At 35.0% G+C, this 10,955-nt stretch overlaps 1 protein-coding gene across 1 annotated transcript in view; it reads right to left on the bottom strand.

Annotated features, from left to right (window-relative positions):
• LOC113234415 (nuclear pore complex protein Nup98-Nup96) overlaps positions 1-5,012 on the bottom strand; it is an 83,682-nt gene extending 78,670 nt beyond the window's left edge. The window contains exons 1-5 of the mRNA XM_026469725.1: positions 4,693-5,012; positions 4,061-4,189; positions 3,124-3,324; positions 2,457-2,594; positions 297-436 (exon numbers count right to left, since the gene is read on the bottom strand). Of these exons, the coding sequence (XP_026325510.1) occupies positions 297-436; positions 2,457-2,594; positions 3,124-3,324; positions 4,061-4,189; positions 4,693-4,738 (654 nt within the window). The 5' untranslated portion in view covers positions 4,739-5,012. The remainder of the gene's footprint in view (positions 1-296; positions 437-2,456; positions 2,595-3,123; positions 3,325-4,060; positions 4,190-4,692) is intronic.
• Positions 5,013-10,955: the final 5,943 nt, after the last annotated feature.

The raw sequence follows: 10,955 nt of genomic DNA, 5'->3' as shown, positions 1-10,955 counted from the left end.
TTGGTATAGCGTCTGGCACGGTATGCAAGAAGACGTCGGTTCGAATCCGACCGGATCGAAGGAATTTTTTCTGAGTGTTCGATCTTTGTATTAATAATTATAATAAATGAATGTTGTTGGAAAAATTGATGAGATACCAAATCAAAAACTTCGAAATATACGTGAAAGTGTTACTTATTAGATTTATAAAGTGATTACTTTAGAAACTCACCCAAACCGTTCTGTTTACATTTTGTTTAAAATGTATTGAAACAGACTATACAAAAGTTGTCGAGTAAGATATTTAATTATCTTACCTTCATGCAAGTAATGCAGTGGTGTTTAATATTGACATTCTGCGAAGATCCCGACTTCACAACCACGTCTGTGCCGACCACAGGATTGTACTTCACGTGTGCTGTCCCCGCTTGCTGTGGTTGCTGCTGACCGAAAGCGCCTGCGCAAATTGCACATAAATTGATTTTTTTTTAATTTAAGGAAATTAGAGTAAGGACAATGATGTTATATACGTAAGGGCAATCAAAGTCACTGTTACGGCAATACTGTCAAAGTTTGACCCTATAAAGTAAATAATGGACTGTAGACTTGGCTGTAAGGTTTTAAGTCTTTGACATTTAAGGAAAAAAAATATAAAACAACAGAATGAGGTAGTCCTTTGGTAAGAAGTGCAAATGTAGTAAATGATTAGGCATGACGAATGTACTATAATGCACACACTCAACATAAGAACAACTAAGATGGCACTAAGACACAATAACTCCTTGTGAATGTTTTCGTCCAGCGAAGTACTGCCAACTGTACCTAATTGTGCTGCTAAAGAGTATTTTTTAACCGACTTCAAAAAAGTCGTTTATTCGACTGCATGGTTTTTTTTAAAGTATGTTATATGTCCGATAAATCCGGTATTTGTGAACCGATTTTCATAATTCTTTTTTGTTGGAAAGAGGGTACCTCCATAGTGGTCCCATTTAATTTTGAAGAAAATCATCCACCTCTAAGGGTGGCTGTTCACGCATGAAGATTCATTTTTATAAATAGCGCCTAAATTTTATTATAAGGAGCAATTATTTTAGTGGTTTATTTTGCTATTCTCCAATTCAAGACGGTTTTCTCTCTCAATATACTTTGAGTGGTGAGAACCGACTTTTATTATCTTCTGCGTCAAGTCCCGTATAGTGGCGAACTAGGGGATGAATCCGTGTTTGCGCACTTTTCGGTAACCAATTTCTACAAAACTTGGTAATTATATATAATTCCACATACTTTCGAGGTTGGTTTTTTTTAATACTCTGTACTAAGATTATAATTATTTATAACATTAAGTGACGGGACGAACAAGTCGTGCGCCTGATGGTAAGCGACACGTCTGTCCATAACAGTTGCGGAACTTTAAAGCTCAAAAATGTGAGAGGCACTGCCACTGCGCCCGTCACCCTGAGACATAAGTTGACAAGTCCTTGTAATATCACCCTTCAAAACCGGAACACAGTAATGCGGCTGACATTACTGCTTGGCGGCAGAAATAGGTAAGGTTAAGGTTAAGGCAGTACTTTCCTGGACGAACACTTTCACAGGAGCTCTACTGCTACTTCTTACTGTTCGGTCTTTGTTTTATAAATTATACCAAATTAGTAGAACTATTTCTTAAAAATAAATGAAGATCATGGTAGAAAAGATAGTGACCTTCAACATCGGAACACAGTACGGTCACATCACTGCTTGGTGGCACAAGTAGGTGGGGTGACAGTACATCCTTAGACTCTTTCACCAGAAGCTCTCTCTACAGCTACTAAATCTGCTTTTGAAGACGGAGTAAAATGACATTTGCAGGGTTGTTAGTTTTTATAAAATTTTATATAGTCATGTAGTTGTGGTCGACAGTTTTATCGATGGGTTGTGAAAGAAGGTAAAATATTGGAATGAAACTATTTTTCCGGATTTAAATCGCGTATATTTGTTTTTTCAAACAAACCGACGTTTCGGGCCCTTTACAGGTCCCATGGTCACGGTTGACTGACGGAAAAATAGTTTCATTCCTATGTGTAACAATCGCGAAAACCTAAGAACTCGATAGGTAAAATATTGCCAAAAATGTCTGAATTCTGAATGTTACGCCGTTCTAAAGATTACTAATTGCGTTCTTGCCTTTTTTATTCTTATTTTGACAGTCGGCCTTCGAGAATCGAAATCAATTTTTATTCATAATACATTTTAAAATAAGAACAGGCGCATTTCAATATCTATATTTAATTAAAACGAAAAATTTAAAACTATGACTTCTCTCAAATATTTTTAATACACTTATATATGCATAAGCGTGACATACAATCGATAATCGATAGAATATATTTATCGACTGCAATCACTCATCAGCTGCTTACAAGCGGGCAACAATTTTACGCAATGAAATGTCATTTTGCTCCGTCTTCAAAAAAGACAGTTATTATTATTAATACCTGTAGTATTGGCGAATAGACCACCGCCGCTCAATGCGTTGTTCTGCTGGCCGAATAGACCTGTTCCGGTGGTCGCCGTGCCGCCGAAGAGACCGCCTCCCGATGTACTTGCTGTTGATGTATTGCCAAAACCGAAACCTGAACAAAATACACACAAGTCCCAACCTGAATAAAGTACAGTGGGCGACTCGACGAGACTCCACTAAGATTATATTTAAATCGACCGCGAGTGTATATTTTTTGGTACATTTTAGTCTCGCCAACATCCGGCTCGAAGGACCAGAATGTTGACAAGACTCTTGCCTAAGTAATTTTAGAAGAGGGAGAAGGGCAACATAATTAAAGAATCCTTTGCGATTTTTGAGAACGTATTCCTCCAGCTATATTAGTGTGGCAACAACTGAATATTAAAAAACATAACGTCAATAATAATATTGTAATAATAAGTATTAACGGTATTGAATTTTCAACAATATGCCAACATGGTGAAGTTTAAATTATATTAACAATCAAGAATTTATTATTTCTTTTTAAATTTGAAACTACGACCAATCAATATCAAGATTTTGTAGTGTTCCAAATGAAGAATGTGTGAGCATTGGCGACATCGGTTCTGATACTAGAGTTTAAGGCAAGGCAGTTCCATTGCTTTTTATGATGGACTTACCAGCAGGCTTAGCTCCGAAAGCAGAAGTACTCTGAGTTCCGAACAACCCCCCACCAGGAGTGTTATTGGAAAAGAGACCGCCAGAAGGTGCGTTAGCGCCAAAGCCAAATCCGCTCGAAGTACCCCCGAACGCCGAAGTGGCAGTTGATGTTGATGCCCCGAAAAGACCCCCAGTAGATGTATTTGCTGAGCCAAAAAGACCTGGGAACAAATATGTAATATTTAATTTATGTAACTAAATGTAAACAAAGGTGAGCCATTACAAAAATAGTACAATGTGTAAGGGCGGTAAATAATAAATTACTTGTGGTATAGTATGTTAGTACTCAGTTATAGTTAAGTATATTATGTAGTGAAAGGTGTAAGGTTAAGTTAGTTAATAATAATGTATCGTCGAGAAGTACACTCGTTTCCATTTCGTCAGCAATCTTCCCTACTCCCCCCTCGCCTCATCTCATACTAAAGAGAGACTATTAGAAGCCCGAAACCGATTAATATATACAACGTTTTCCATCACATTTGCGAGGAAGTAAATACAATGATAATTTATTTCCTGTATGAATAAATATCGCCTAACAACATAACAAATACAGATTTTGCAATATTATTATTTATATAAACTTTTTTCTTAAATATAAATATGGCCAGCTATTCTTCCAAAGATAATATAATTCGAACTAAAATGTCGTAAAAGGCAAAAACGCATGCAGTCATGATGGTAAAAATATAAAATAAAAATTTCAAAATACTAAGGATGCTGTAGAATTTGAATTTAAAACATTAATTTAACAAATGTTTAGTTTTTTTTTAAACTTCTATCTATCTCTCAAAAACACTGAGGCCCAGATTTTAAATTGCTCTAAGTTTTTGCAAGACAAAAATTCTATTATAAAAACGCACTTAACACTTGATAAAATTGTATAAATAAATTAATTACCTCCTCCAGTAGCAGGCTGGGGAGTTGCATTGGCGCCGAAGGTTGGTGGAGCCCCAAACGCGCTGGTGCCCGTTGTCGGCTTGAAACCGCCGAAGGGTGACGCTGTTGTTGCCGTACTATTGAATGACCCTGCAGGACAAAGGATGTAATGATGCAATAAAAATAATAATGTGCTAGACACACTAAATGCCTGGTCTGAAATGAGTATCAGAACACCGTAAATACGGTCTCATCACTACGAACATTTTCGCTTTGCATATCCATGAAGATGAACTTCGTTAATCAATAGATGGCATCCCCTTATACACTTTTCAGAACCCGAAATAAATTTCACACAGGCAGCGATTTACTTCAAAACATGTTTAAAAAAACATAAACCAATACCCAATAGAAGGAATGTACTTATATGTGTATGTACAGGGAAAAAATAATTCCCGCATCAGCCACCAGGGGCGATATGACCTGATGACTCTGTGCCCGTTATGTATAATGTACTCTTTTGTAAAAATCACTGCCCTAACCACCTCCATACGTTTGAAGGGCCCCATGTCCTTCATTGGTTTGAATGACCCCATTAACGACTTCTTTGTATTTCTTAACTATGAAATAAAGATAATTTCAATTTTGCTTACCAAATCCACCGGAGGTATTCCCAAAAGCGGGTTTATTGCCGAACATGGTGCTGCTGTATCACTTTTCCTTAACACAAGTAATGCTTCTCTTAACGTCAAATGGCTACCAGCATGGTGAAGGATCTGTAAGTTACAAATAACAATAATTAGACGTAACGATTCATCATTATCAATGGGTTTATACGTTCCACTGCTGATCACGGCTCTCCTCTCAGGCGAGGGTTCATTCAATTGAATTTATTGCTCCATATAAAGTTTACAGAGGTGTTAAATAACATATAGGTCGTTATTATATGATGCCCTGACAACAATGAAGAGCAGGGGCATTTTATAAATAAATAAAAACAATTGAATAACCTGAAAAACTTAAGACATGCTAGCTCGTATAATACTTAACTATTACATATTTATTTACATAATGAGTTATTTATATTAAACTGTATAATACGAGGTCGGGACTGGATTAGTCGGGCCCATGACCGCCAAGAGTGAAAGAAGAGGGAAGAGGCCTACATCCAAGATTGGATAATGAAACAGCCGGCATGATGATGATCATGATGATATTATATTGTAAGCTGTACACCCCTCTCGGCTGTGCACCGTCCTTCACCACGTTATAAAAGCAGAACAGGCCCAGAGCGAGGCATTTGCTTGTCGACGCCCGCTCGGATATCATCGGTGACGTGAGCTATTTGTTAACGATTTTCTTATGTATTTTGTTACTTGTTACTATTTTGATTCTTATGTGATTTGATTTGATAAAGTGTTGTGTGCAATTGCGTAAGCACGGTAAGACATCTTGTACTAAAAGGTACTTCGTTCGTTTAGGCTTAAGAAAACAATAATTTGTAAATTTAATAAAAGTTCGTTAAAATTTTGTTACATGGTCTCTTTTTTTTTAATTTCGAATCCTTTTTCTAGCTAATTATATAATCATCTATTTAATGCACATAACTTAATATTTATTTTCGAATTTTTCTACTAGAAAATTTTTTAGTTCTTCGTTGGATCTTTTGTATTTGTCTATTTTAATTTTTTCTTTTTTAATTTTATCTAAATGTTTCGATTTGGTTGGGTATTTTATTATAAATCTTTGTTACCATGGAATGCAGGCCAAATTTACATATACATATACGTAGTTTTGAGAATGGTATTTTTAATTTGTGTTCATTTCTATTATTACGTTTTTTATTAGTTAGCGGTGAATAGAGATGGCAATGCTTCCTAGAAAATTTGCAAGCCTCAAAAATATATATTGATGTAAGTGTTAAAACAGTTTAGATAAATGCTCTATCATTGGACAGGAACGGCATCAGAATGCTCACTAGAGTCTTAACAAGACACTGTGGCTTGAACAAGCACATGTCAAATATTGGGCAGAGAGAGAATAGAGAGCGTAGATTCTGCCACGAGGCGGACAAAACTCCTGCTCATCTTCTCACCCAATGTTACCCCCTGATGGGCGTACGAAGCCCTATACTGGGAAGGCATATGCCACAATCAGAGGACATTAAATCTGTTGGAGCCAGGAAAGTCCTTCAGTTCTTCAATGGTGTCGGCCTTGGCTCCGAATTGTAATTAGTGGTGATCACAATAGATCAGCTGATGGTTACAGTGATGAGGGGCTACATATGCCCAGAATTAAGCCACTCTAATAATAATAATAATAAGTGTTAAAATAGTTTAGCTCTATTCGGGTTGAGTTAGAAAAATCTCTAATCTAAGGTTGAATCTTCTTCAACGTGCAGGTTCCTTCACCGAAAAGCTCATGTAAATCTCAAATTAAATTTCGAACATCCGAAAAACTTACTGCTCATTCGTAAGACTGATTCCACCAAAAAGTATGAGCAAGAAACTCTAGGGGTTGTTCTTTGTAAATAAACATTTCCATTTATATGCGTAAATTGTGTATCACAGTTATAAACTTTAATATTATCTGTTTTTCTTTTTATCTTAGCCTGTGATATTATGCACCGCTAGTTTATAATAATTCTGAACCCAGCTCTCCAGTTGAGTGGAAGAGAATACCTAATGGATTATGTCCGCTATTTGTACCGTTTTGTGCCCAATAAAGTATAAAGAAACATTATTGACTCATCCAAAGAATAGAGTCTGATGTGATTATACAACCAAAATATGATAAATACATAATCTCGTTATTTAAAATAACGCCTATCTATAGGAGTGTTCATAATTTTTCTATCCTATTTTGGACATATAAAATCGAATATCAGTCGATCTGATATCCACTGCGAAGAACAACGAACGAAATGTAGAATGTTCTGAGAATAAGCAGTCTTGCACATAGGCCGTTGTTCTACGGATGAGTCGCTTTTTGCTTTTTTAACCGACTTCAAAAAAAGGAGGAGGTTCTCGATACGACTGTATGTATTTTCTTTTGTATGTACGTTACGCGATATCTCCGGCATTTGTGAACCGATTTTGATGATTCTTTTTTTGTTGGAATGAGAGTACTTCAGATGTGGTGCCATTTAAAGACAAAAAAATTTACAGACAAGATCGGAAGAGTCCTCAGGCGTGCATCTGTCAAGACCTATTTCAAGCCCCTAAGGAAGATTTCTCAGTTCCTGAGACCCGTGAAATGTAACATCCCCTTACAGGATGCAGAAGTTTACAAGCTTGACTGTGAGTTCAGTCTCTCTTATATTGGACAAACAAAGCGAAGTATTTGTACCCGCGTCAAAGAACATATTTAGCTGATGTCAAACACCGTCGCATAAACAAGTCTGCAGTCTGCGAGCATGTCATGGATAAACCTACACATTCAATGAAGTTTGACAAACTCCAGGTCCTTGCAAAAGAAGTCTGTTATCTACCCAGGATGCTGCGAGAGGCCATTGAAATTAAAAAATATCCTAATTTCAACAGGGAAGATGGTTTCTCTGTACCACCAGTTTGGGATCCAGTATTTCCTCTAATGAAAAGTCCCAAACAGACATAACACTGAAGTACTAATTAATATGTTTTAGTTTATTCTAATTTCTATTATTAATTAATAATAAATTGAACTTAATATAAATTCATTCCATAAAATAATTTGTAAAACTTAATGTGGCGTAAATTGGAATGTTTTCTTTGTAAAATTAAAAATAAGGTATTTAATTAATAACTATTGTAACTGTAGTGAAAAAATAGGGTGATTTGCATCAATCAATATTAGACATAACTGGTTGAAGGCTGTACCACCTCAGTCAACCGTGACCACGGGACCTGTAAAGGGCCCGAAACGTCGGTTTGTTAGAAAAAACAAATATACGCGATTTAAATCCGGAAAAATAGTTTCATTTCCTATGTGTAACAATCGCGAAAACCTAAGAACTAGATAATCAAATAGAAACCAAACATATTAAAGTTCCCTCTCACCTGATCTAAAAAAAACTTTCAAAACAGAATTTTGTTAAAAAATGACACTCACTAGCCTGTACTAGGTTCTTTCTGTATAATGAAAGGAAAATGCTGCACAAGAAACTTTATACCCCTACTAAAAGATATCAAAACATTGAGCAACACTTTTTTATATGGTGCAATTGTTTGTAAACATGATGACTCATCATTAAAGAATCTCACATACCTACTTTGTTATATAATATAGTACATACAAAAGTAGGTCACGTGATATATAACTGCACAATACAGTATTTGCCAACATCCAAAATATATAATTTCATTATCATGATTAGGAATTACAAAAAGAAAGTCATACTTCTTTGTGACGTCACAGCCGCAATGGCGCAATATAATCTGTGCCTTAAATTGTTTCATTGATAAAACTTTAAAACCCTTCTACTACTGCTTCGAAATCACTGCTTTAGTAATAATAATAATAATAAAAGTGTAAACTAGATAAATAATAATAATTAAAACTTAAAATTAATTAGCGAATAAAGACTATTATTGTTTTTATTTATTATAAGGTGTAAATCTCTATGGATACTCAATACTCAATATATTTATTGTTCATATGGTACGTAAGGTCTTAAAATTAAAATAATGTTACACATATGAGCCCTGTCTTAGGGATAACAACAAGAACAGGGGCAGGCCGAGGCTTAGATTAGTTAGTTCAATTGTTCACTATCAATATATGTATAATAAAAGTATGTCACCGAGAAAATTCCGATTAAATTAAATTGCAATATAATTAACATGAATATATAATACAAAATAATTTAAGATTTATTTATTATGTCTTGATTTAATTCTTAAAATTTATTACAATATATATTTTGTCATTAAAGTATTCACTTAAATTGTAGTAACATTTATTAATTAGGTATAATTTCAATTTATTAAGAAAGAGTTAATACTTTTTCTCATTCTTAATGATTGGCAGGAAACCATTGAATATCTTTACCGACATTGACTGCGGACCTGAGCTGTGTAATTGTAGCTGAGATTGTGGCAGAAGCAATCTATTGTGTGGTCTAAAAGTATATCCTAGGTCATCAAGATTGATGTAGAAGTCAGGGTGCTGTTTGGTAAATTTACAAATCTCGACAATATAAATGGAAACTAATGTTAAGATTTTAAATTGTTTGAAATACGGTCTGCAGGTCTCAGTACTCTTTATATTAGCGAGAATACAGATGCACTTTTTTGAATTATAAATACTTCTCGTGCATTCACACTATTTTCCCAAAGTATATACCATGTAAGATAAATATTACATTATACGCATTAAGTAAATGGAGTCATTTTTTATCTTTATATTATTATTATTATTTTTACCTTTACCGTTTCAGTTTCTATCTACAAACCACCAATTAATGTAATTTTTACTTAATATTACGATTGAAACAATTATTGTTGCTTTTGGTCTATTGTAACAAATTTACTATTTTCTTTTTGTAACCTAATAGTGAGAGTAATTAAAAAATGTATAGATGTAATGTAAAAAATTGAAATGTCACAATACTCATCCTACGTGAAATGGACTATAGCGTGAAACATAGTATTCATCAAGGTGTTACCCAAGTATCAGAGTAGATAAAAAATTAAGAACTTTAGTAGTGAACAGTTTTTATAGCAGTAGAGCCCCTTGCGAAAAGAGTTCGTCCAGGGAAGTACTGCCATTTTACCTGTTTCTGCCGCCAAGCAATAATATCAGCATTACTGTGTTCCGGCTTTGAAGAGTAAGCATGCTGGTGAAATTACAGGCATATGGGACTTGTCAACCTATGTCTTAGGCTGACGGGCACAGTGGCGGTGCTCCTTAGATCTTTGCGATTTAAAGCTCTGAATGGCACTGCAACTGTTATGGACAGGTGTGTCGCTTACCACGAGGCGCACGACTTGTTCGTCCTGTCAATACTACCTGTACCTAAAAAATTTAAAAAAAATTAAATAAAACTATTTATCATCATCAACCCATTTATACGTTCCACTGCTGGACACGGGGTCTCCTCTCAAGCGATAGTTTTAGGCCACAGTCTGCACTGCTGGCCCAATGTGGGATAGGGACTTCACGTTTTCTGAGGTTTGTGAAGCTTCGATGTGCAGGTCTCATCATGATGTTATTCTTTCACCGATAAGCTCATGGTAAATTTAAAATTAAGTTTCACAAATAAATTCCTAGAAACTCATGAGATGCGAGGCCGGATCCGAACCCACAGCCTTTGCTTTAGGTCAAGACATTAGGCTACCATGGCACCACGGCTATAAAGCCAAATTAATAAGATTGGCGGCTGTTAAGTATGAAAACTATGAAATAGGTAGTATAGGTATTAAAGACATATTTAAAAAAAAACAAATTTACAACTATACGTTACAAACTACAGTGTACCTCGTAGTCAATTTTTTAATGCATCATATTTGATAAAGATTGAGACGGAGTTCGTAATATTTTCCAAACAAATCATTATTATTAACAGGAGGTCGAAATATAACCTAAAAGAAAATTCACAATAACCAACCTAAGAACAACATAATAGTAATCGTAAGTTGAATAAAAAAGGTAGTAATTATGTTTTACTGAATTACCACCGTTCGATTTTTGTGTAATTTGCGTATTTTTTTAGAAAAATATACGAGAATTTTTCAATGCCAAACTATAATCCGACCAAATTGAGAAGACACGCTTATGGCAAAGTCAAAACCGCGGGTGATACCTATAAGAGCTTAATTTTGTTTGTTAAATTTGTTTCAATTGGCAGCATAAATAAGAAAACAGTTAAATTAAAACCCATACTTGGTTAACTAGTTGTTAATTCTTATAATTATTGGCGAGTTTATAATTTCACACA

The sequence above is a fragment of the Hyposmocoma kahamanoa genome, unplaced genomic scaffold, assembly GCF_003589595.1.
Source record: "Hyposmocoma kahamanoa isolate Upper Pololo Valley unplaced genomic scaffold, ASM358959v1 84, whole genome shotgun sequence".
NCBI classification, from domain to species: Eukaryota; Metazoa; Arthropoda; class Insecta; order Lepidoptera; family Cosmopterigidae; genus Hyposmocoma; species Hyposmocoma kahamanoa.
The sequence above is the reverse complement of the archived record's forward strand: the minus strand, read 5'-3'. Positions and strand labels throughout refer to the sequence as shown.